This window comes from Balaenoptera borealis, assembly GCF_965194805.1.
Source record: "Balaenoptera borealis genome assembly, chromosome: 9".
Taxonomy (NCBI): Eukaryota; Metazoa; Chordata; class Mammalia; order Artiodactyla; family Balaenopteridae; genus Balaenoptera; species Balaenoptera borealis.
Window position 1 is genome coordinate 38,730,331 of NC_138873.1, and position 27,890 is coordinate 38,758,220.

Here is a 27,890-nt window from a genome sequence, read left to right on the forward strand (position 1 = left end):
ATGACACTTTTCTCAGAGAAAGGCAGTATGCTGAAAAGTTCACACTCTATAGACACACTTAATTGCGAACCCTCTGAAAATCAATGATATAAAATGTCCTGACTCTTCTCTAGCCGTTACTAACAAAACAGCAAACAAATTGGAGGAGAGTCTGAGGAGGAAATTGGATATGTGGGTGCACAGCCAAGTGGAAAGGGAGGAGTATTGTTGACTGTTGAAGGAGAAAAAAGTCAAGGGAAGGAGAGTTTTCATATAAGAAACATGGGTTACTTTTATATCCCAGTAGGATATAATTAAATTGTTGTGCCTTTTATAAATGAAAAGCTTAATTTCACTGCTGCCAAATCACCTAAAGAACAGACAGTCGTGCTTGAAGAAATGCATGAATCTTCAGAAGTTGATGTTTTAAAATGAATTAACCACGAATAAAGTAAGTCCCATAACGACAGCTTAAAAGTCTAATTCATAAAAGTGTTATTAAAGTACATTATTTATACCTGCTTTTTGTGGATTTCTGTTCTTATTCATGACTCTTTCAGTGTATGGCCATAATCACAGACAGAGTGTATAATGGAAGCATTAATCAATCTGAACTAAGGCAAGAATACTGTATCACCACAATAAAGTCCCAGCTATATTAATATAAAGGGTAGAATTTATTACACAAGACAATTCTCTTTTAAAAAAATGAAAAGAATGTCTTCCATCTTCTGGCCTCAAATACCTACTTTCCTTTTGAAGTTTAATATAAGATTAACTAATTGGCACGAACTTTTAAATGAAATATTTATTCATCTACATTATGAAACTTAGAGACTCGAATACTAAGTTGTGATCTTATCGTGACTATGGCATTGATTTTTAATACAGGCTAAGAAATATTTACAATTAATCTGTATTTTAATTAACTCCTTTCCTAGCACATGACATCAGATGGTGATGTTTAGCAAATGCCAATTCAACTGTCTGGCATATGCATTTATTTAGATAAGAATGAAAAGTCCTTGCTACATAAAATTTCTCTCAGAGAAGCTGAAAGTAATGATACTTAAATCAAAAGTACCTTTATTCAGAATTTTAAAGATGTTTTGCATATTTAATATGTATAAAGCTTTAGGAAAAGGCAAAGTAGAATTCCATTGGTCTATTTCTAACTCTAGAACTATCAAAATCTGACTTACTGACTTTCTACTTCTGACTGGATGAGCTGTAAAGGTACGCTGTAGACACATTTGGACAGACTGTGAATATATTTCTCCCTACAACACTAACTTATCTCTAGGAGTCATGAAAAGAGGTTCTTTGTAAATTATACTTCTGACACTGAAAGAAAGTGTTGGCTTTGATCTCGTAGGTAAAAAATCTCTATACCTAAGGGAATGAATTAATTCCTGTATTTAATAAGATGCTGTCGTTAGTAGGCAACTTCAGCATTGATACTAGAAATACACATTGAATTTCTTCAGCATAGTGACAATTTCATAATAGTTCTGGGTAATGAACATCTTTGAATGCCTGGCATTTATACTTGAGTTGGAGAGACAAATGACAAAGAGAAAAGTATTTCAAATATAAGGTAAATCGCATTACTAACGGAAGATAAAAATCAGTCAATTTCCATCATTAACTGTGCTTATAGCTGCCTCAAACCTAACAGTACTGAATATTCCATTTCAACAACTGTGTACTTCTACATGACTTTGTTATTTAAAATGAGAACACTTACCAGAAAAATGTCCGGGGCTGTCTAGTCGTTACATGGCTATTGCTGGGCAGCATTTGAGGTTCCCTCTGCCTCCCAGACCAAGGGTTTCTTAGATCTCTGAAACAGCAATCTTCCATAAAGAAGTCTAGAGGTACCACAGACTGTCAAACTGTTCTATGTGTCATCCAGACTTAACAGCAACCTCTGGGTGCAAATATAGTCTGAGCACGCTGGTTGATACGGCCACTCAGAAAGGGCAGTGGAAGTTATGTCCCCAATATGGTGCCAGGTAAATGTCACCAGAATCCAAATGTCTGTTGACAAGAGGCAGATCTGAAAAACAGTTAAATCAAAATAGATACTGTTAATGGCCTAATGTATTATTTCTAATGAAACTGAACATATGAAAAGAAAACAAAAAATAATTCTTTTAGCTTACCTGCAGCATTTTTTCTCAGAAATTATATTTTAATTTTCAGTATTAATATCTTACTTTAGGCACAAGACAAACAATTGTTTGGTTCAGAAAGCTCGAACTATCTTGTTCATTTTTTGTAAACAGTATTAGCAACCCACAATTTTATGCACTTACTGTGAGCCAGGCACTCTGCAGAATGCTTTGAAAACATTATGTAACTTTGAAGGAAGTACTGTTACTTTACAAATGAAGAAAATAAGGCTTAGTGAGATTAAATCACTTGCTCAAAGTCACAAAACTATCTGGAGGCAGAATTGGCTTTAATGGTAATCCTTCATTCAAAACTTCATTTTCCTTTTGTACTAAATTTTCCTAAAGGAAACATTTTAAATTTCTTCTCTAGAAAAAGAAGAAGAAAAGAAGAAAGCTGAGAATAAAGTGACTTCCGAAACAAAAAAGGAAGGTAAGGAATTTAAAAGCTAACAAATTAATTAGTATCCATTTGTAATATTACTGGTAAAGCTACTGTTTTCTAGGAAAGAAATCCCCTTAACAATTTTATTGTCATTGTTACTAACAAACAAATATAAATATTCCAAAAAAGGTAGAGATTGATAAATTTTTAAAAGAAAATTCAAGCCTAAACACTTTTAAAATTTGTTACTGATTATTTTTTTTCTTTCTTAGGAGTGGTGCTCAATTCTACTTCACTACTTTACTTGATTACATATATGAATATGAAGATTACTATCCAATTAATTTAGTTTAATAAAATTGTCTATCAAAAGAGCAAATTATTGAATGTATGGGAAAGAAAGTAGTTAATTGGTTTGCTATGTTTTGTTCTTTTTTGAATGGTTATTTTTCAAATAGCGCATCTGAAGTCCCAAATGAGCCCAAGAGATTTCTCAGCTTCTGACATGCTTGCAGTGGCCTGATAGCCCAGGGAACATTCAATATATTCCTTTTAATATCCTTTAGAAAAACTACTGAATTATATCATAATTAACAATGCCATCTAATGTTCATACTGTCATGAAAAAAAAATTTTTTTTTTTTGACCTTAGCAAAAATTTGCTCCTTCCCAAGGGATAGCACACCAAAACCACTGTTCTGTTACAGAGGTGCTAGTTCACTCATATTTGACATGACTATGACTCTGTATGTAGAATCACTCTATACAAGATGAATTGGATGTTAATGACAGTAAAATGTGCCCTGAAATATATGATAATTAAACAGATGTTTATAATTTTCTCATTTTACTACTAGAAAAAGAAGATGTCAAAACGAAAACTGAGAAGGAAACTGCCATGGATGTAAAGAAAAAAGGTATTGTACTTTCTTTGCTTCCTTAGTCAGATTATGTTCAGGATGTTTGTTAATAAAGGAGTCTTGGGGCAATGTAAACAAATTGAATATAGGTACTTAAGTCTGTCCATGTCCAGGCTGTCAAAGCATAACTTGCACTAGACAAAGTTAAACAGGCAAGGCAGACTTTATTCAAGGCTATTGCAGTAGGGGAGAGAGACCAGAACTCATTCTGAACTCAATTTCACTGAAACAAAAAGCAGGAGAGTTTTTAAGATCTGGAAAGGGATGGGAGGATTGTAGGCCATCTGTGTTTGCTGATTGGCCTTACTCAAAAGAAGAGAAAACTTTCTCTTATTTTCATGTCAAGAGTGTAGTTTTACAACTTGGAGCAAGGCACCCAAGGGAGTTAAGTTGCTACTCTCCCACAGAAACTAGGAGATAAAAGTACTATCTTTCTTGATGATTACATTTCAAAGGGATGGCTCCCAGGCCTCTGAGAAAGGCACACATGGGTTGTAAAACTGGCAGGGGGCTTCTAAGAAAATTTATATCTTGAAAGATCAGAGAGAGAATTTACAAGTACAAGTTTTCCAGAGTAAATGCTCTAAGAAAAGGGAGGTCAGGAGCCGAAGGACAAGAAGATGCCTGTCTAAGTTTGGTGAAGGTGAAGAGAACTTTAAGGCCCTCTTTTTCAAGACATAATGAAATTGAGTTATACATGGTATAACTTCACTTTGCAAAGATAAGAAGCAAAGAATGCAAAGATAATAATGCATTCCATTAAGAAACAGCTTAGATTTTTACTTTATATTTAGTTCTGCTTTTACTCTTATTCAAGCATGAATATCTGCTTTTATTCAAGTTAAGCTTAAATCTAGGTGTAAAGATATGTAGTTAGTTGTCTCAAGTATTATGGTTTGGTGATAAGTATTTTCACCCCAAATATTTCCTCCATTAGTGTCAGTGATGCTTGAAATTCCACCATTAGAGATATTCCATTCCTTTGAGTTATGAAAGAATTGTCCTCTATTAAAATGCAAATCTCTTAGGGCCTGTGTGCATGGGGTAACAAACGAATTCCTCTCAGCTATTAACGCTTAAAGTGAATGAGATTTCTAGATCTTCCCTGTGTGATAATAAGCTGAAAACATTGTCATAGAAAATGAGTCAATAGATAAGCTTAAATGAAGGTGAAGTTGAAGAGAACTTCAAGGTAGGACATGGTGTGGAGAGAGCAGACTGGGCTGGATGCCATTAGTGAAAACTTCCCTTCCTAGGAAGTAATAGCATACGTTGGAAAAAAAATGTGGTGAAGGACGCTGAAAAAGAAGATCATAAGATGACAAACTAGACATTGATTACTCTTAGTAAGTAGCAAATAGGAATTACAGGAAATCCCTACATCATGCTATAAGTGGGGTAAAAATATTGTAAAATACTAAGAGTTACATGATTGCATGGCTCATAAAATATCCAGGAAGAGACAGCCATGTGTTCTCTTGAGTTTGGGACTTGATTACTGATTACTTTGCATTTGAATTATTATTAATTTTATTATTGAACATTCATTTATTTTGTTTATTTAAAACATTCTTTATTCTCCTGGTGAAATATGTATCTTACCATAAGAAAGTGAAAACACAATTCTGACCACGTGTTGATGCTGAGAAACTGGCTGCTTGGGTCATTGTATCTGTGACAGCTGTATGACTGAGTGCTAAAGAGAAACAAGTTTTTCCTGGGCCATCAGTTTTACTAAAGTATTTGCAGAGGAAAGTTTTGAATTGTAATTGTCAAAGTATTTATCATAGGTGTGAAAATGCAAAATCATGAAAAATGCTTTTGGCAAAACACAGTGGTGTGTGTGGTGGTTGTTTTGATTTGAATTTTGTTTTTGAGGGGAAGGGCACAACACTTTTCTGTTCAGAGAGTGATGAGAAAATCTGATACTTCTCTGCTACTGAGAGACCTGTGTTATTAGCCCAGCAGTCATGTCAGAGTGAGATTGTGCACCACTGGCAAGAGGAATGATTATGCCAGTATCCCTTCCTGCAAGGCCAGTGCTCAGCCATTGAAGCAGAGACTGAACTGGGTGATTGCACAACACATCAGGGGAGGGCTGCTCAGCAAGTGTTGAAAAACAAGCTTGTCCTTCTTGGAATCAGTTTTCAGTCTGTTTATATGTCATTTTTACTTTTAATTACACAAAAACCATTGCCTCTTACAAATCAGTTCAAATTCCTGATTAAAGTATGCATAAATTATTAGTTTGCAAGCTCTTAATTTCCAAATACTCAAAATTGTGTGTGTGTGTGTGTGTGTGTGTATGTGTGTGTGTATGTGTGTGTGTGAGAGAGAGACAGAGAGATTCAATTAGTGTTGATTTCTAACTCATGGTTCTTTTTATTCTCCAGCTATATTTTCATGTGAGAGCAATATTGTTTAGAAATAGCCAGTTTGAAACTTATTATGAAAATAGTAAAAATTTCTAGAGGTTACGCGAGAAAATTGAGAATTACCTGAAATCTTGAAGAGCCGTGATACATATGTTATTTCTTCCTAAAGTAGTCAGAGGAATATGGCAGAACATCTGATATCATTACTGTAGTCCCAAATAGTAGCAAATTTACAAGACGTAAAATATGCCTAGATGCTTATTTAATATATGGGTTTTATCGTGGCATTTTATTACATTTATAATAACTTGCATATTATTTATGATTATAGAATATATAATGTATTTATATGTTATATTATTATTTCATTTTACTATATTTATATTTTATTATTATATAGGTGCAAATGAATCTAAGGCTTAAGTTCTATGGTTTGATAAAAGAGCCTCTGCTGCATGAAGCTTGTAAATCACACTTTGTTAGTGATCTGTTAGGGAAAATGTGGGTGGGGTTTTTTTTTTTTTTTTTAATCAATTTATTTATTTATGGCTGCGTTGGGTCTTCGTTGCTGCGCGTGGGCTTTCTCTAGTTGCGATGAGCGGGGGCTACTCTTTGTTGCAGTGTGCGGGCTTCTCATTGCGGTGGCTTCTCTTGCTGTGGAGCACCGGCTCTAGGCGCGCGGGCTCAGTAGTTGTGGCTCGTGGGCTCTAGAGCGCAGGCTCAGTAGTTGTGGCGCGTGCTTAGTTGATCCACGGCATGTGGGATCTTCCCAGACCAGGGCTCGAACCCGTGTCCCCTGCATTGGCAGGCAGATTCTTAACCACTACGCCACCAGGGGAAGTCCCGTGGGTGGGGTTTTATAGGATATAAAATTGTCAGTCCATGAATTGAAATTGGGTAAGTGGTACATTGAGATTGATTATAATAATTTCTTGTTTGTGTATATTTGAAATTGTCCATGGTGAACAAAAGCCCAAATATGTCGTTTAAAAACATTGAGAGAAATGAAAAAAAAAAAAAATCACCAAGATATTTTTACAATGTTATGAGGTATGTTTTACCCTGAAGAGATGCTATGAAAAAAAAAACAAACAAGAAAGGAAATAAAAACTTTTAAAAAACATGTTCCTATGTTTGTATCAGACTTCCATGCTAGATATACAAACCACTCTAGATGATATAAGCAGAGGAACTTCTGTACAGGGAACTGGCTGCACACACAATTGTTGGAAGGACTAGGAGAATTGATGTCAGGAGACTACATTGGATTATTGAGCACCGAGGACTATCAATTGGCCAGGAAGCTGCTTTGTTCTTCAAATCTGCCTCCACACCTGCCTCTTTGCACCCACAGACTAGATACTGAAAATGTTGAGGCCAACCTCAGCCACTTACTCACATCAAAGCGACCTTGTTTGCTAAAGCATTCCTGCTTTTCAGTCTCCTATAGGTGCATCTAAATGATGAAATTAAACATGCTGAGAGTCTAGAAGACAGGTTTTTGGCATTCCAATTTTTCCAGCTGGAGGGAGGGTAGAATGGAAGTAGAAAGAGGCTATCCAAGGTATCTATAATAAAGACACTTTCTGAAATGTTTTAGAAGATAAAATTCATATACGAAATGGTTTTGAAGACCTGAATTGTACAATGACTAAACCTATCTTTGAGTTCCCCTAAAAGTTGAAAGAGATGGCTCAATCAAGCAACATGATACAATTTGGCAATTTAAAGTGCTCAAAAGACACACAAACGTAGTTTACGTTGTTCTTTACCTAAACTGTAGCAGCATGATTTTTTTCCCCAAGAATTAGCTAAATAAAAGTATAAATGATAAGAAGGATCCTGAAAAACCAGACTAGCTTTTCTGAAATAAGCTGCTAGAAAAGGACTAATTCACTCATTCATTTATTCTTTCATGCTTTCCTACGGGAAATAGTCACTAAATGCCTATTATATTGTGCTAGGGGGTGAGTACACTTAAAGGTGGATAAACCAACATAAGCCCTAGTCTAACGAGACCTGCAGTTTGATACGGGAGGCACACAGTGACTAAGAAGACATAATGTCGACAACTCGGGGTCAGGGACACGGAGGAAACAAATTTGGGGCAATGACAATGGAAACAATAGGTGGGGACAGCGAGCTATTTAGATAGAAAGCTTGTTACAGCAGGCTCTCTCAGAGACATTTAAATTGGAATCCGATGTATTGGAAGGATCCAGCCATTGGTGAGGACATCTTTGTGTGATGTGTGAATATGGTATGTGCATGTGTGTGTGGTATGTGTCTATGTGTGATTTGTATGAGAAGACATACAAGGGGTCAGGATATGCAGGGACATGTGCAGGTGTTTGAATTTATTAAAATTGTAATGGGAAACTCTTGAAGGGTATCAGCAGTGGAGAAAATATTTTGATTTGTGTATACAAGTATATTCTCATTTAGATAATAGGTTAGAGGGAGAAAAGAGAAGAGGTTACACCAATGAAAAGATGGTGTCGTTTATTGAAATGGGGAAGCCTGTACGGGAACAGCTGTGATGGAATAAATTCAGAGCTTCCTTTTGAGTGTGTTGTTTCAGGTGTATGTGATGCATCATCCAAACTTTGTATCAGGAACTATTTTAGGTGCTTTACCCATACTAACTCATTCAATCTTTATGATAAATCAGGAAATAAGCTATTATAACCCTCATTATACAATTGAGAGGTAGTAAATGTCAGGGCCAGGACATCAACCCAGGTAGTGTGGCTCCACAGCCACATGCTCTGAACAGTCAGTTAGAGATATGGGTCTGGAACTCAGAGGAGCTTCTGAAGTGAAACCATAGGAAGAGTTATCCATATAGATGACAGTTATTGTGCTGGGAGTAGATGAGATCACCCAGAGAGATTGTGTCAGAAGAAAAAGAGAATAGAATACAGAATCAAGACCTGGGGAATTCCAACATCTAGACATTAGGTAATGGAAAATAAAGTAAGAGGGGCTGAAAGGAATTGCTAGAGAGGTTAAAGGAAAAGCAAAGGAGTTTGGTAATAGAGACATTTCAGAAATGGATGTTTCAAGAAGCAAGAAGTTATCAACTTGGTGAATATTACTTAGAAGTTGTAATGTGAGGGCAGAAAAGACAAGCACAGAGAAGAGATAAAGCTAGATTGGAATGGAGATCCAAAAATGAGAAGAAAGTAGTGAATTTCTTTCTTTTTTGGTGTGTGTGTGTGGCTGTATAAGGAGTAAAGAGTCTTTTTTTGTTTTTTGTTTAGTTTTGCTTTGGGAGGTGAATTTAGTCCCTGATAAACAGAATGTGAGAGATTGATGCCTAAAGGGATGAAGTATAAGTGGAAATATAAGAGATAATTTAGAATTCATTGTTTGATGAGCTCATGGGGGGGGAAAATAATCTGCATTTTTCTGAGATAACACCACAGACACTCCAACAGTAAAAAGTTGGTGTTTTCCAGTTATGAAGAGGAATTCGTCTAGATCACCTTAGAAAGATATACAATGTAAGATTAAGAGGCTGTTGTGATAAAACTAAATCTCCAATACTAAATACATTCTGAATTGAAAGGCTCAGTTTTAGAAAAAGATATATCTAAGTGTTCTTGATGTTCACTGAATGGCAAAAGGTAAGTTTGTGAATGTATTGTAGCAATGTGTTTAAAGAATCATTCATTCAGTTAAAATACCCCATTAGAACTTTACATTAAAATATCTTTGTGGCGATAAGTTTACCAGATCAGATTAATCCAGTATAAAGCTCATAAAGCTTGTGCTGTTTAAATGATACAATCATATCTATTACCATAGAATATTTTCAGTTACTGTATGGGGCAGATACTATTAAATTCTGAACAAACTGAAACCTTTAGCTACTTGATTCCTCTATATAGGATCTTCTTTAGTCATTGAGAAATTGCAAAAAATCCTTTATAGAGGCTTATAGCTTTGAACATATCATTAAATTCTATGCCTACCAGACATAGACTATCATCTTTTTACTTTACGAAACTTTTGTAATAAGTTGTTCTAGCTACTAGAGCTCAAAATAATTTACATGGCAGATTACAGACCATGAAAATACATTGATTTGTATTTAAAAGTAACTTTTTGAAATATTTATATGTACAGATATAATTGGCAAGATAATATATAGTATCTTTCATATGTGTTCACTGTTGAGTTTCAGTTTAAAAGAGCAAACTTCTGTTTTCCAAACTTGTATTTTGAGAAGATTATAGCTTTTTAAGCTCATTCCATCTTTTTCTATTTGAAAAGCACTTGATTGTAGAAAGTTATCTTGTATTTGAATTTTGTATTTTGTACATAAGCATTTGGGCAAGATTTGACAAATGCATCAGCTTGTCATTATTTGTTAGACACTTTGAAATCTAGAATAATTTTTGGGGGGATTCTACATATTCTGTGGTAATCTCCCAGTTAATATCAATTATAATATATAGCTACTTCACACACTTTTTAGTGATATTGGGCAATTATATTAATGCATATTCTAGATGAAATTATTTTAAAAATTGTTCAACAGGTAAATAATCGGGAATTTGGCACAAATAGGACCTGATCTAATTAGTAATTCCAAGCCTTGATTTCGGGGTGCTCCAAAATTACAGGGCAACGGTAGATTACTTTCAAGTTAGCTTTTAGTTCCCAGACAGACTAGATTGCAAGTCTGAGTTCAGATGATGGCAGCTTGACTATATTAAAAACATTTACAATGCTTGAATTTCTTTGAAGGCAAGAGAATCCATTTTCAAGTGTTTTGTAATCATAGAAATCATGTAAGACAATAGTTGCTTATTCTTTTGAGGGTAAGAGATTTTGTAATGAAACAATACAGGAAAGTCGGCTGACTTGTTACTTACTGTGATCCTTGATTACCTCTTATATCACATCTGGATTAGCCAGATAGAAGCTAAAATGCTTCAGAGATAGTAAGAGGGATTTAATGTCATAATGTGCTGTGGGATCTCTGAGATAATCCCCCATGTTCTAGCTTTGGGTTTGAACAATGCAAAAGTGTGTTTGGGCTCAGTGCAGAAAGGACATAAAGACATTTTGGTTTAAAAAAGAATTTTAAAATTCAGAAAGGGAAAATGTTCATATTAAAAATTATTCAGGCCTGGAAAAAGTAAACCAGTATACAAAGTGACTATTTTAATAGGCTTTTTAATGCTTATTATGGAGAATCCAGACCCCCTCTCACTGAAGACAGAAACAAAATCAGCCCTCATACTTGAGTATGAGGTAGTTGTATTATGATTTGTGAAGTAGTTTCAACAAGGAGGATTGAAATACATACGAGGAAGAATGAGTAAATAGACTATGACTATTTCTTCCCTGTATGCATTCATAATGATATTTAAGTATTTCCTGTACCCATATTAGATAAATTATTTTAATTGCAGTTTATATTCAGAATGAAGTATTTTCTGAAAAAAATAAGAAACAAAATAATTTAACATTAAAACAAAGTGGTCCCTTGCGAACACCATAAATTAAATTTTAATGAGAAGATTACACAGAGTGGTACAGGAAGTGAGATATTAGAAACAAGTTTTTCTTTTTTTTTAATTTTAATATATGGGAGGATTTTGACCAATTTATTGGGGAATTACATAGCCTGAGTTTCCCTTGTGGCCTGAGATATACATTTAAGCATATAGAAGCAAAATATCCAGTAATTTTTTGGTAGTATGTATCCTAAAAGCCTACAAGATTTTTCTTTCAGTAAAAGTAAAGCTTAAAAAATTTCCAAATAATATCTCCTTCAATTCCAGCCTCTCCTGGGATTCCAAAAGAATATTTTAAAAATGATTTAGCAAATTGTGCCAATATGAATTCTTTTTATCAAGATATTTTAAAGTAATAGTAATAACAGTTAAATTTATTCACTGTATTCTCATTTAATACTTACAACAACTCTTGAGGTAGGTATTATAATGCCCATTTTATAGAAAGGGAAACTCAGGACTGGAGCAGTTAAGTATCTTGGCCATGCTTACCAGTTAGTGCTGGAGCAAAGGCAGTAAGAAGTTCACCAAATAAAGCTCGCTGTCTTTAGCAACCTGGAAACTTTTTTTTCCAACTCTAGGAAACGCCGATTGTAGATTGCCTTAGTGTCTTTTTCTTTTCTTTTCTTTTCTTTTCTTTTTTTCCTAATTCCTTTGAGATCATATTGCAGACAGGGATAAGAAAGGAGGAAATAAAGAAGATATACTATAAGTCTGATTCTCTTTTTTCTTGTAGAAATTATGCTTTCCTTCCTTCTTTCACTCAACAAATATTTAATAAGTGCATAACATTTGCAAGTAAATCTGCTAAATATTGGAGATAGGTCAGTATAAAAGACATGGCACTTGCTCTCAAAGACCTTAGAAAAGAGGCAAATAGACATTTATAATATACCATGTCCACTATCACAATAGAGCACGTACAAGGGCTCACACTAAGATCACGGAATGAGTATAGAAATTGTGTCTCTTTCGGTAGATTGGTATCCGTTAGAGATTTAGAACAGGGATGCTACAGACTTATGTAATAAGGTATTTGACCTAGATGCATTTAACATAGTTTTAAACAGGCTGGAAACTGGAACTCATAAAATTTTAACAGTGCTTTATCACTGAAGATACTTGCTTTCACAAGTGGCAGACCATCTAAAATAAAGAATTTATTGGTTTATCCAAATACAGTTCTAGAGTAAAGTGTCTTCGAGTTCATCTTGACCCAGGGGTCCAATGATATCATTAGGATGAGATTTATCTCTCCTCACTTTTAGACTCTGTTTCCTTGATATTGGCCCATGTGATTGCAAATTGGCCATATCAGATACTGCCTGCCCTACATCCTCTCTTATTCATGTCCTATGAGAAAAAGAATAGATTGGCTTCCTGAGAGCTCAAACAGAAAACCTGAATTGAGTCATATTGGTCCTGGTGGACTGGTTCCTGAGCTAACGTTTGTGGTGAGAGTAAGGGAATAATCTGATTGTCTTAGCTTAGGCCATAGGTCCTATCTTTTAAGCAGAACAATTAAATAAACTTTGTCCAAGATATCTGGACTGTAATTGGAAGGGTGAAGTTGATTCCCTCAAAGTTAAATTAGTATAATGAAACCACAATAAAATGGAATTGTTACTACATGGGAAGAAAATCCAACAACGTAAGAGTTCTTTTCAAGAAGTCATTTTTTAAAAATTTATTTACAGAATAGTATAAGGGACAACTTTTTTAGCTACCATCCATGGTGAAAATACTTAAGTATTTTAGAAAAGCAACTCAACATAGGATAATGTAATATAATATAGGCCCCCCAAAAGCAAATGAAATTGAAGATTTCATTAATCAAAATATTATGGTCTAGAGTAAAGAGTGAAATCTTTCCACTATACCTTGTAGTTTTAGAATCTCACTTGGATAAGAGTCTTTAATTTAAGCAAAGATTTTTTTAAATAAACCAGATTATATTCAGAAGGGAGTACTTTGGAAATGTAGGTATTTAATATGGAAATGAGAAACCAGGGTGGGTATCAACATGTTTATAACTTTGATGTGCCCTCTTATTTAGGTGTACTTACTCTTTATTATCCCTGAGGGTTGGGACTCAATAGTTGAAATTAAAAGACACTGTGGAATAGTCAAGATTATATAGGGAATCTTTTCAGTCAGTGAAGTCTACCATTCCAAGTGTTCAAGCAGAAGAGTGGATATCTCTCTGAGATTTAATCCTATAAGAAGAATAATTATATTAAATTTAAGGAGACTTATAAGACTGTATTTTTCCAAAATTAAATATCAGGCTAAATGAAACTGATGCCTGGATTAACTTTTGAAATGAAGTCTTTTTATTATTGTGATTTTAATTTGGCCATTTGTCAAACTCCTAGCTGATTATTAAAAAAAAAAAAAAAAAAGACTCGTCAAGAGTTGATTCCAGAGTAAATGTTCACTGTCTTTAATTGTATATAACCTAAATTCACACTCTTTCTACTGTGTATCTACTGTAGCATAAAACATTATTCTGAATCTAATCAGAGCATGTTTTATTAATGTCTGAATAAACCCAGGACACTATAAGAAAAGGAAATAAAATATATAACATATATTGAAAAATGATTAATTGCCCTCAGGGTAAAGAAATATCTTGAAACATCTCAGAAGTAAAACTCCAATGACAATGAGCTTAAAGTAGAAGAGACAGTACAACAATTACTTATGATGCAAAAGTCAGGGAAAAAAGCTTTCAGACAGCAAAAGTTTTCAGGCTGGAAAATAAGAATTGTGATTATGTTTTAGGAAGTTTGTCTTTTACTTATGAAGGAGGCATGGAGGAGCATATATAATACTTCTGTAATCAAAAGAAGCTTTTTTTTTTCCCAGAGATGATTTCAGTTTCAGGAAAAAAGTGGAGCAATTATCTTAGTCAATTATAGTCCTGTTAGCTGTATTAATCTTAGAACATAAAGTCAAAAAGATGAACGAATGAAAAAGCTAATGCTAAAATACATCAGAAGCAGAGGCAGATAAAAATAATTGTCCTGAAAGATACTGTGGTGATGTAGAGGTGGGTAGATACTCAAGTTATACAAATCAAAGAACAAATAAAAAAAACCCAAAAAAACCAAACATGGCATTGAATATGTGAAATAAGTTTATCAAAGAATAGATGAAATGGGCCCTCTTCTCCCTAAAAATAAGTATATTCACTAAATTTACATTTATATTTATATTACTAGGAATTTATATTACTTGTTATTATTGCTCCACTATTCCTCATATGCAGTGCCTTGGTGGACATTTTTCAAGTAAATAGAGTCTTTTGAACTGGTGCTGCCAAGTGATTCTGTAACTTTTTAGGAATAGAAACCTAAGAGTTCACTGTCTCCATTCTGAGGCTACTATTTCCCTGTTCCCCTTTTCACAATTGTTCTTCACCTTTTCACCCTTCTTCTCTATCAGCTGAATACCTTGCTTCCTTGATCCCTTAGAAAATAAAAATTAGAAGACAGATCTCATGAGCTCTGACCATGGAATCCACTGACATTCTTCATTCATCTCCTTATGGCCTCTGCCTTCTTGGCTGAATACAATACAATACAATACAATACAATACAATACAATACAATACAATACAATACAATACAATACAATATAATACAATACATTAAAATGTTCATACTTACAGGAACAATTTTTTCACTTGTGCACAATATGCTATTTCCATCTGCTAACTCAGGAATGTTTCTCCAGCAATTCCTTCCTCTGCAAATTCATTTTGACTTCTTCTACTGGTCATTCCCAGTAGCCTACAACGTGCTATAACATCTCTTATACATTAAAACACACGTCCTGTTGTTGATGGCAGTTCGTCTCAGATTATTGTCCCATTTCTCAAATCCCCTTTGGAGCTAAACTCTTTATGGGTTTTCTACACTCTTCTTCCAGTCTTTCATGTACTCACTGTATTTAGGCTTTTGAACCCACACAATTCTTGTCAAGGGCGCTACTGACCTCCACAATACCACATCCAAATGTGAATTCTCAGTACTCAAGAGCATTTGACAGTTGATCCCTCTTTCTTTACTCAGCCTCTTGGACAATACTTTCTCCTTTTAACATTCTGGTCACTCTTTCGTGGTCTTTTTTGCTTGTTTCCTCCCTTTCTTTCTGGCATCTAAAAATGGAAGCAACCCAGGGCTCAATCCTATGTCTCTTTCTCTGTATTCACTTCCTATGTAACCTCGTACAGTCCCATGGTTTTGATACCATCTTTAAGATAATGAGTCTCCAATGTATGTCTCCAGTTCTGATATCTCCCTAAACTCTACACTCATCTATCCACTTTCCTATTCCACATCTCCATTTAAATATCTATTAGACATCCCCAAATTAATATGGTTTATAAAAAACAAACTCAAATTTTCATATACACATACCCTAGAATGTGTTCCCTACACTCAGCTCTCTTTCTCTTATCAATAAATTATCATATCATTCTTTTTTCTGCTTAGGCACAAATGTCTCTAATCACTAGTGACTCCTTTATTTCTCTTCCTCAACCTATTATTAAATCCTGTCACCTTCACCTTTGACATAGAGGGCCCTTTCTCACTATCTTTAAGAACTACGCTCATTCAGTTACCATCATCTCTTATTTCTGTAGGCAAGGTCATACTGTAACAACAACAACAATAACAACAACAACAGAAAACCTAAAAATTTCAGCAACTTTGACAAAGTTATTTCTTGTTCATACTACATGGTAAAAAGGGGCTGAACTCACTATAGCTGTTGAGGCACGCAGGCCAATGGAGATCATACCTCCCTCTGCTTCAACCTTTATTGAGGCTTCCATCTCACTCAGAGTAAAATCTAAAGTCTCCACAATGCTGTAAAAGGCTTCATGAACTGATGGCTGCTGATAATTCCAGGGCAGCCCTTTTGTGCAGCAAGGTCATTAACTTGAGGTTCTAACCACATGTTCTTGCCATTTCTAATCATTTGTTTCTTGAATAAATTTCTTTCATTTCCAATAGTTTCAGCATTTGGGTTTTACAAATACGTGCAAATTTTAATTTGTGGTTTCAATTGAATTTTAGCTTCACTCAAGTTTTTATCAAAAAGACAGCTACAATCAACATGTGATGTCTTTTAGCTAGCAAGTGGTTTTAATACAATCACAGACAGAAAGCCAATTAATGTATGAGTTATTCTTCCTTACTTGTAGAGAGCCTGTAAAAATATAATGCAGATGAAAAAAGCCACGATTATAAACCTTTTCTTCTCACCCTGCTCATTTGGTGAATGATTCTCCTCTTTAATTTTGATCACATAGCTCAAATGAGGGTTCAAATCATCATCACTGATGTACCTGCCACTCTACCCGTGAGTGTGGATGCATGATCCAAGCTGAACCAGAGTCTTGTCCATGGACGTTTTACAAAGGACAAAAGAAAGATGGTCTCTTCTTTTAAGGTGGTCAGATTAGGTAATGTGAGTCCAGGAAATGTCATTGGTTATGTTTACACCCTTGTTGTGACAGCCAATCTTGAAAATAATGCTGACACATAGAAGCAAAGGATGAAGGTAGAATTTTATTGGTATTTCAACCCTATGATCCATGTGTCCCTGGAAACTACCATCCCCTGACCTCCTGCCATTAGGTTATATCATTTAGTTAATTCCTCTGTTTGTCCGAGTTAGTTTATGCTGGGATTCTGTTATTTCCAACCTATATGTTCATTACCAAATGAAATTTCCATACAGATTTAGAATAGGTATAGCATTATAAAAGCTATCAAATCAAGCAGGTAGATAAATTGTATCAAGGATTTTGTGTTTGATGGATCTCAGTTTGCTTCATGAATTCTTATAAGAGGAAAATAATTTTTCTCTGATATTTCTTAGGTGCTTGTTTATGGTAGTCTGCTTTAGAGAGTGGAAAACAATACGTATATACTTAACCAGACTTAGAAAGGAAACTATATTTGTCTGTTCAGCACTTGCTTGCCAGAAAACATCATGTTAATGTAATTAAAATTGTTTCTTTTTAGAAGTAGGGGTGACTCTCATTTGTTTTATTTTATAAATAAAATAGAAAACAAACCCAAATGATTCTTTTAATTTTATTCTGAGTTTAAACCTGCCTTTCTTTTTGATTTTCAATTTGAAAAGATGTCATTTTATAGCTGGAGTATAAAATTAACAACATGTTTCTCTCTCCAAACTATTAATAAACACAGTGAGTCAGCCCAAGACAAATTAGAGATAATACAACGTCCCATAATGCTTTTACATTTATTAGCTTCTCTAGTAACTGCAGTTAGAAAGAGCTCACTATCCTTTCTGTTACATAATAATCTGTACTTTATTCCTGTTACGTCTTTTTGCTATTTTTTTTTTCCTGACAGCCCCTTGAAAACACATATCTTCTCTGTTATAATTTGCACTATCTATTATAGATCCAGGAGGTGTTAAAACCTATGATGATTGGCATTATTGAGGTAAACAGAGGAAATTAGAGGGGTTTGTAATCTAGAATTTAGCCTTAGGGAAGTAAGTACTGAAAACATCAAATGCTTTTTTTGTTAGGTCTAAGTTTTGTTACATAACCTTGCACAATTTTATTCAACTATTTTATCTTAAATTACTGCTGTGTAAACTGTGAGCAATAATGATTTGCCATTACAATCTTCATGTGAAGATCATGGGGACTTGAATTATTTAAAAAATATTTGGAGTACCCACTATTTTGTGAGGAATATTTTAATTCTGATTCATCATGATGAGTTCAATTCAAACTAGTTTATAATTTATTGGATTACTTTCCTTGGGAGTCCAAGGGGAGGAATAAAGGATATTATCATGGCTTTCTCTCTTGATCTCTTTTTTCCCATCTCTCAGCAACTTATTGCTTACCTATAGTCTCATGTAATCTCTCTACACCTTGTTGCAAGATTATTTTTTGTAAGCTTAAGGCTTATATTGCCTTTAAACACTGAATCCCAAGGAAAATCATGTAACTCAAAATTCCCAGGGAATATACTGATTGGCAGAAGTTGGGTCACATGTTAGGTGTGTGGGCTGAACTGGGTTATGTTTCCCTCTGGTGGCTGAGTTCCCCTGAAAGGGGCAATATAGGTTAGGTCGAAAGAAGATGGAGAAAAGTCCATATAAAGCATGGAGAGAGAGCAGACTGGGGAAGAAAGGGAAGTAAAATTGGGAAGCCAGGTACTGATGAAAAAGGAAGCTGATTATTAGCTTTGAGGGCATACCTAACTTACACTTCATTTGGCAGATAATGGAGAGCCACTGAAAGTGTAAAAACAAGGGATTGACCTGATGATGTATGTGTGTGTGTGTATAAATGTGTGTATACATAACATACAAATATTAACCTGTCAAGTGGGAAAGACCAAGAGAAATACTAGTTGGAAAACGATCTTAGTAAATACTATAGAGTTCAAATCTATTAAAATAATGCTGGTGAGAGATAAGGGGGGACCTGACCCAACATGATGTATTCAGAGAAGATAGCCATTCAAAACACTATAAAGGAAAATGACACACTGTATGGCAACCAAGGTTCAGAGCAAGACAAAAAAACCGTATCTGCTAAAACATTATTTTAGCAGATAATGTTCCCCAGAGAATTTTGAGGTCTCTGTTATTTCCTCTCTTTTAACTGGAAGAAGAATATTGTAGTAAATGAATATAAAATAATTACAGGGAAATGGATTTCTTCTCGTTATGATGACTTTAAATAACACGCTTGTTTTCATGTCAATATTTAAGTTGGCTGTTTAAGTCAGTTTTGTTAAATAATGTTTTGGGGAACCAAAGAATATTTCCCTTTTCTCGTTTGTTGACCACAATTAAAGTTCTTTTCATTAATTTTTAATGTGATTTCTTTGTTAATCAGGTTGCCTCTAAGCTAAAAAAAGAAAAGAAAAAAAAAAAAAGAATAGAGACCATATCTGTTTTGTTCAATACTGAATATGCAGAACCTAGAATAATGCCAGTATAAAGCAGATGCTGAATACATTTGTTCAATAAATAAAGGAAGCATCTTCTGTCAAAGAGAAGTATTTTTAGTTTTATTTCCTTTAAAAAGGATTTGCCTCCTGTCAGTGAGGCAAATCACTTTGTCTTTCTCTATTCACTTTTGCTCACAGTGGTCATGTAGAGAAAAGCTAAATATTGTATTCCCAGTCTCCTCTGCTGTATGTGGAGTCTTAATTAGCTTCTCAAACACATTGCAGATAAAACCTATTAATCCTCTGACCTTCACTGAATTCAAAAGTTTTTGTGTTAATTGTTTTGAGAGAATAATAGACAGTTTTGCTGTTAGAAAAGTCATGGCATCTCCTCTAGAAAAACAGTAGAACCAGAAAGAAGACTTGAAAGGATACTCGTATCTGAGCTGCCACCCTTTGCCATCATTACATGACAGAAGGAGAGTCACTTCTAAACTTTATGGAAACCATTTGTTTTCTTACAACTATAAAAACTGACTTTAACAATGATTTCTGTCCAAAAGCAGCACAATAGAAATTAGGTTGCTTGAGATAGTTGTAATTTTATATATTAAAGCCATAAGAGAAGAGAAACTAACATTTATATCCACACATTATTATTGCTTGCATTATTGCCTTAAAACTTCAGGATTCCCCTTTACATGAGATTGGCCCATTCACATCAACATTCATTTCTATTATAATGTTTTAATCACTCAGGTACTAAAGACAAACGGTCGAAAATTACCACCCACATTTCACAGATGAGCAAAGAGAATCACATATTCATTTTTTTTTCAAGAGTAAAAGATCCTACTGCTTATACAAGAAGGGATCAGAACTTGAACTCTGTTCTGATTTCAAAACCAGGGTCAAAGCTTCAGTGATCGTCAGCAACTGGGAGCAAGGGGGTGCTTCAGGATCACCCAAGATCAAGGTGACATACATATTAGTTTGCATCTGTTGTAATGGTATAGTTATTAATCACACTCCCTTTCATTCTCAAAAATATTCAGTATAGACAATTGCATCCCCATCTAGGCAGGTTTTTAAATCATACTTTCCCAGAGATTTAGATATGTTGAGCACCAGACTCTATCACCCCCTGAGAAATTATGATTCAGCTGGCTTGGTATGGGGCCCATATGTGATTCTAGGGTGATTCTTTGCTGCCAGATCTATTAGTCTGCTTGGGCTACCATAACAAAATACCATAGACTGGATGGCTTTAACAATATAAATTTATTTCTCACAGTTCTGGAGGTGATGAGGTAAGATCAAGGTGCCAGCAATTTAGATTTCATTCTGAGTCTCCTCCTGGCTTGCAGGCAGCCACCATCTCACTGTGTGCTCAACATGGCCTTTCCTTGCTGCATATACATGGAGAGAGAATGCTCTCTGGTGTCTCTTCTCATAAGGGCACTAACCCCTTCAGATCAGGGCCCTAACCTCATGACCTCATCTAACCCCGATTACCTCCCAAAAGCCCCATATCCAAATATCAACATTTTGGGGGTTAGAGCCTCAACATATGAATTTGGTGGGGGGAGGCATAAGCGTCAGTCCATAACACCAAATAAAGAAAGCACTCATTAAGGCGCATGAAGGAAGTAGCCATGAGCAATGAAACAGAATACTCTCCTGGGATTTGGAAGATTAAATGTGAGGTCTACTGCCACTGGCTGCATGACCTTGAACAAGTCCCTCATCATTCCAGGCTTCTGCTTTTTCTTTTTAAACCAAGGAGTTGGAATAGTATCCGTGGCTCTTGGTTGAGATTGGGGGCCAGCCTGGGGAAAGGAGTATCTTGGGAGAGGACACTCTGTCAAATGACACGAGATTCCAGTAGGCACCTCTGTGGAAGTTGGGCATGCATGAAGATGTTTCTCTTTGACCATCACTGCTTTTAGAGTGCCAGTGTTGGTGATGGAAGAATGTCATCATCATCGCTTACCTTGAAGCTGGAAAAAGAGAAATTTGAAAACTTGGGTAGATAATCCTTCATTTCTCTTTCTAAAGCTAAACATTTTTTTAAACTTTATGATTGGTTTTAGCAACTTCTTGATTAAATAACTTGTCTGTCAGCTGCTTGGTTTGGCTACCCACAGACAAACAACACACACAATATGTGGAACAATAGCTGAAGACATATTTGATGATGTGAGCACAAACTGATTTTTTTAGTCCCTTTCCTACTGAGTTGCTGGAAGACAGTAGTGTGCGCATCCACCCTTCCTTGCCAGCTGGCTGGTATTCCTAGACCAGGAAAATAACTGCCACAATTACCCTACCCATTATGACAAGTTGCCTCTGGTCGAAATTATTACAGCATGTCCTTATTAGTGTCTGAACTCCACTTGCATTTGTGCATTACACCTACCCAGTCCTGGATGAGTAATTTTACTTGTGAGAGCCAAATAAGCAGAATGTAGAAATAGCCTTGGACAAAAATAGCTGCTGTTACAAACGTGATTTAAGGGCCGAAATGGTTCAGATCATCATCCTTGGTGTCTTTGTTTAACAGAGGCGGCTAGGAGGGGTTATTGGTCTCAGAGGTGGAATATAGCTGTTGCTCTGTTGGAAGAAAAGTCGCTCCTCTGGCGACTTTTGTCCAGAAGGTAAATACTGTAATATGAGAAACTGGAGAGGCGGTATGTGCGATAGGCAAGTTCAGCATTGAAAGCTCTTGGCAGGATTTTTCTTTCTGCCCCTTGTCAGCTGTCCTTTAGCATAGGTTGAAGGCAAGCGCTTTGCCTTTGACATTGCGCATTTAAATGCCAGCCTATGCAATTTACAGTACAAAAGGGCAAAGATACATGGGGGAATGAGGGAAAAAAATCTTCTCTCTTCCCATTGGTTGACCTTTTGGTTCTGCTTTATATAGACATTAAAAGAACCCCTATGACCATATTTCCAATCTTCAAAACAATCACAAAAATAACTCCTCATACAATGTTATTTATATACACTGCTCCTCCTAGCCTTCATGCATTAGAATATAAAGACTAATTTTCACCCCTAAAGACAGCCATTCCTGTCTCAGCTGAAAGTAAAATCAAATTGGATTCTGTGATGCTGGTGATGGGGTCAAAAAATTAATATCTGTAAAAATGTGTAAAAGTAAAACCACAATTTCATATATAGGAGTTTAGGCCAACAATACTTGCATCTGAAACGTATGTTTAACCTGCTTACCTCAGGTTAATTTAGAAATTTTCAAATTTTAAGAAATCAAAATGAAACAGGTATAAAAGTAAAAGTAAACCTGTTGATGGCATTGGTGCAAGGCAAATCTGCACTCTTGACAAATGATTTCTGTAATTCTTTCTAGATGTTCGTTCATTCATTCATTCATTTGTTTATGTGTTCACTTATTGGGTCTTACCATGAGAGTCAATCTTCTAGATGCTAGGCAGTAACAGTGAAAAGACCAAGCTCTTGCCCTTATAGAACTTCCCAGTCTAGTGAAGGAAACAGAAAATAAGTGGTATGTGTTATAACATCTTTGAGTGATAAGTGCTAGGAAGAATTATGAGGGTAAGGGAATAGAGAGTTAGGAAGGTGCTATTTCCACAGAGTGGTCTGGAAGCCCTCTCTAGGGAGCTGCTATCAGAGCAGAGATTTGAATGAAGTGAAAGAGTGAGCTGAGCACAAGGCAGTGGAAAAAGTTCCATGTGAAAGAAAGAGTAACTGAAAATGTCCCAGAGATCAAGGGACTGTAAAAGATGCAGTGAGGCTGGAATGGCACGAGCAAGGAGGGAGTGATAAGAGGTAAAATCACCAAGCTGTGGAGATCTGGATTGTAAAGGTTTTTAATCCCAAGTCCAATGGGGAGCTTTCAAAAGGTCTGAGTACAGATCAGTTTAAGCAATTACAAAAGTGAAAAAAAAATTAGAAGGAATGATAAACATACTAGTCATGTCCTCTGTTGGCTAGAAAAGTCGTTTAATTTGCCTCTTGCTCTGTCCCCTTGCCTCTAGTGACACTGTAGTCTCTGAATTTTGCATACAAAATTCTTCTCTTCAGAAAAGGAAAAGGCTAGTGCCATCTGATGGCCACACTTGTGAACATCAGTCTCTATCTTAGAGTATTTGCAAAAATGAAAGCATTCAGGCCTAAGGATAAGGAAGCTTTCAATACTACTCATCACCCTAGGTAAATGTATCTATTGAGTACATATGAAACTAGAACGAATTTAGAAACTCTGCTAAAATAATGGCTGATGCTATTCTGTGCTACCTGCAATCTTTTAGTTGAGTCCGACTGATCGTTATTTTTGTCTATATATGTAATTCCATTCACATAGTGGGTATCAGACAAATTCTTATTCAGTTGAAATGAATCTAATGTATATTCATCAGTGACATACCATCTACCTTTCCTAAGTATATGACTATAATCCCCTTGAATCCAGCAAGAGACTATATCGTGTTCTATTTATTGTAGTAGTTATTGTTGGAGTGTGATTATTTGGCTAGCACACGGACTTTTTTACATAGTGTTCACCTAATAAATATAAATAAATATAAATAAATGTATAGGAAAGAAATAACTATGTTTTAATGTTACATAGAAGTTTATCTCAAGGGCTGTGGACTCAGGCTGCCTGGATAAAGGGCATCAATATGACCTTATGGATAAAACTTAGTTTCCTCATCTGGAAAGACACTAACAGTTCTCACTTCATGAGGTTTTTGTGAAAATTAAATGAGAAAATGTAGGTCAGATGCCTAGTGCAGTATCTGGTATATTATAAGCAGTCAATACATAGTTCCTATATTTATCATTATTATGAGTTTTATTTATTCTGCTTGATATTCTGAAGGTCAAATTATGTTTCATGGAAAAGTTACGTATGAAAAAAATAAGTAGCTCCTAAAGATGGTTTAGTTGGATCATTCAGTACGCATTTGACTGAATACCTTCTTTGTAGTAAGCACTGTTCTGGCATGTCCAACAAACATGCGCTTTACTAAGAAGAATTGAAAACTCCATGGCGGCAAGCTTCTGGGGGCTTAATCACTATGTTTCCAGAGCCTAGAGTGGCATCTGGCACAGAGTAGATGCTCAATACATATTTGCTGAATGAATGAATGAAAAAGAACTCCATAAACATTAAAACTCTCTAGTTTTACTTCTTAGTCATGTAACTATTAAAAAAGGAACTTGATATAAATTAAGGTTTCTTGTACTTAGATGTATGTAAAACTGGAATGTGTGCAAAATTATATTATTGTTATTATATTTTTCCCTAGGAGAAGGATATCAGTATTAATGCTATCCTGAGGTACTGATTTTTCAGCAATGATCAAAAGATTCTTGCATTACTAATTGGGAGAAGGATCCTTAAAGAGAGGAATTTTGATACAACTATTATGCAAATTACTCAATTGTTTATATTGGCTTTTTCCCTAATACGTACATGTGTATTAAAATGTAACTCACACGTATACTTTCTTATTTCCTATTCAGCCAAAACTCATCTCCACAGCATATGCGCTCAAGGATTCATTTTTCTGAGACTTAAGAAAAGTTGATATTTGCATATACATTTACTATCTATTAAATAATCTCAAGACAGCATCAACTACTTGCTAATATTCAACATATGTCCATGGAAGTGCCCCTTTAAACAGTGAACTTCAGACTATCAGAGAAATGTGAAAATTTTTATACTCTAACTCACATATTTTCCAAGTACTCCTGCAGATCCTGTATAGTGATTTCTTATATAGTACTTATTCTGCATTTTAATCATGCTTCAGTGGTCTCTAGAATTTTTTAAAACTCTGAATAAAAACGATCTTGTAACCCTAATGTTAACCTTGATCAATATTTCAGAAAGTATTAGGAAAGGATGATTTATTGTGACCTAGGGGAAGTGCTAATCACAAAGACCCAGCATGGGTTCACCAAAATCAAATAAGGCATGTAAAATTAACCTTAATTCTTTATCTGATAGTGAACTGGAAGATTAGAGAGATTATGTACACTTGGTGAATGTGTAGCAAATCTTTTGAAAAGGTGCCTTGTGATACGTGATTAAAAGGGAGAGAATGGACTGAATACAAGGGACAGCTAGTAATCCTTTGGACTTCTACTTACCAACTCAATAATAAACAACTCTCAACCTGGCAGACATCTCTAGGGATGTGTAGAGACCTGCACCATTACTTGAGAGTTTCTGGATTTAGTTATCCTTGATAAAAAGATCGAATTGTGGCACTATTACGTATTTCTTTATTTGTAGGAGGCTTATTCATGACTCATCAATGGTTTATGACACATTTGCTATCATAATAGGCCAGGACATCTTCAAAGTCAATAACATTTATAACAATTTTATGTGGAAGAATGCTTGCTGGGACCTATATTCACTTGCCAGCTGGCTATATCAAACACCACTCTGTCTGTTGTTGATTGCTTTCCATACAGTGCCCTAGTTATTCTTGCAGAGTTTACTTTTTTCAAGGCTGTGAAGTCATCAATTCAATCGTATCAGAAAGAATTAATGCTTCTTTCTGAGTGCTTTAGTTACTCCTAAGTAATCTCAAGTCACAGCATTGTACTCTTAAAAGAAAATTCTCTCTCTCTTTTTTTTTTTTTTGTAATCAATATTGTCTGGTACGTCACCAAGTTATTATTTCAGATATAGTCTCAATTAAAGTGGTGCCCATAATTTGATGGTTTGATGTCAGAAAGTACAGGTATATACAGGTCTCTGCACTTGAAGCACTTCTGATAATCCCTTTAGGAACAAATGCAGGATGGTGTGTCCAAGCTTCAACTCAGCACACTGTTCCCTCCCTCAGCTCTTACTCCAAGACCCCTGATTTAGGAGCCTGGGGTGCTTATGTTATTGCCATTACTTCCACCAGCGCCCTTAGCACTGAGAATTTGTTGAACACTATGCGATAAAACCCTTAAAATGATGTTTTCAGAGTCTCATTGCATAGGTTACAAACTTTGTAAAGATTTTTATTTTTTAAAACACATTCCTCCATGAAATACTATTTATTATCTCTTGATTTCTTAACTCGTTTACTCTTTTTTTCTGTGCTACTTTCTATGTAATGTGATTTTTTTATCCCCCAACCCCATCCCCCATCAAATAAACATATACAATGATATGTTTTAACTCAGAGAATTATTAAACATTTTAGACATTTTTTACATTCTAGCCTACTGGAAGTAGTAAAATTTTAAATTAGCTAGTTACTAATATCACAATTATTATTTTTTCTTTATTTCTTCTTTTTTTTAAATTTATTTTTGGCTGCACTGGGTCCTCGTTGCTGCGTGTGGGCTTTCTCTAGTTGTGGCGAGCAGGGGCTACTCTTCCTTGTGGTGCGCAGGCTTCTCATCGCGGTGGCTCCTCTTGTTGCGGAGCACGGGCTCTAGGTGCGTGGGCTTCAGTAGTTGTGGCACGCGGGCTTCAGTAGTTGTGGCTCACAGGCTCTAGAGCGCAGGCTCAGTAGTTGTGGCACACGGGCTTAGTTGCTCCACGGCATGTGGGATATTCCCGGACCAGGGCTCGAGCCCATGTCCCCTGCATTGGCAGGCAGATTCTTAATCGCTGAGCCACCAGGGAAGCCCTTTATTTCTTCTTATGGTTTTTCACATTATATAAACTTTAAAATATTTTTCTGATTTATCATTATAATTTAATTTTTTTTAAATGGTATTATTTTACTTAAACTCCTAAAATTTTTACCACAAAATTTCCATTCATGGAAGTTATTAAAAGGTTTATGTTAGAGTTTTGTTAGTTTCTGGCTGAAGCCTTTTAAAAACAGCACACGATCTGTTAGTAAAGAGATGTAATCAATAATGATCAGATACTTTGCTCAAATATTAGGAGACCAAGAAGGATGTTTACAACCTCACCAGGAAGCCTTACCACAATGACTGGGGGATTTTGAAACCTAGAAAGAAAAATGTGACGTTTCTCAAATTAGATAGTCTATGAGCACTGTTCAGCTAAACATTCTGTATTGATAGAAACGTTCCATATCCACATTGTTGAAAATGGTAGCTACTAGCCACATGTGCTTTCTAACTCTTGAAGTATGACTGGTGCTATTGAGAAGCTTAATTTTAAATTTTATTTAGTTTTATATTTGAATAGCCAGATGTGGCTAATGGTGCCCTATTGGCCAGCACAGCCTACTCTTTTAGTTTACTAGGTCCTTCCTTTGCCCTCTCCCCACTCCTTTATTTATCTGAGAACCCAGACAGGAAATAAATTGTAGTTTTACTTAACACAAGGGTCAGTTAGGATTCCTGTGCTTCATAAGAGCTGGGTAAGTTTCCATGGAGTGCTGGTAATCTCGCTCTTGGGGAGAAAAGTATAGCACTGAGTTAGCATTTGTTCATTTCCATGGTGTAAACAATCCCACCATGACCATTTTGAAGCCACCAACATGAAATCACCCAGCTGGAGAAATTTCTGAAAATTTGACTAGTGGCTCTCACAAGCTTGTATGAACTGGCTCTAATGTACTTATGCCCTGTGAAAGTCCA

The 27,890-nt window shown here is 35.4% G+C and overlaps 1 protein-coding gene across 12 annotated transcripts in view; it reads left to right on the top strand.

Annotated features, from left to right (window-relative positions):
• TRDN (triadin) overlaps positions 1-27,890 on the top strand; it is a 370,366-nt gene that overhangs the window by 181,853 nt on the left and 160,623 nt on the right. For all 12 annotated transcript variants that reach the window (XR_014248698.1, XM_082406161.1, XM_082406160.1 and 9 more), the window contains 2 exons: positions 2,527-2,586; positions 3,396-3,455. Coding sequence is in view for 11 of the 12 variants with exons in the window: in XM_082406161.1 (XP_082262287.1) it covers positions 2,527-2,586; positions 3,396-3,455 (120 nt within the window). In the remaining variant the exon portion in view is untranslated. The remainder of the gene's footprint in view (positions 1-2,526; positions 2,587-3,395; positions 3,456-27,890) is intronic.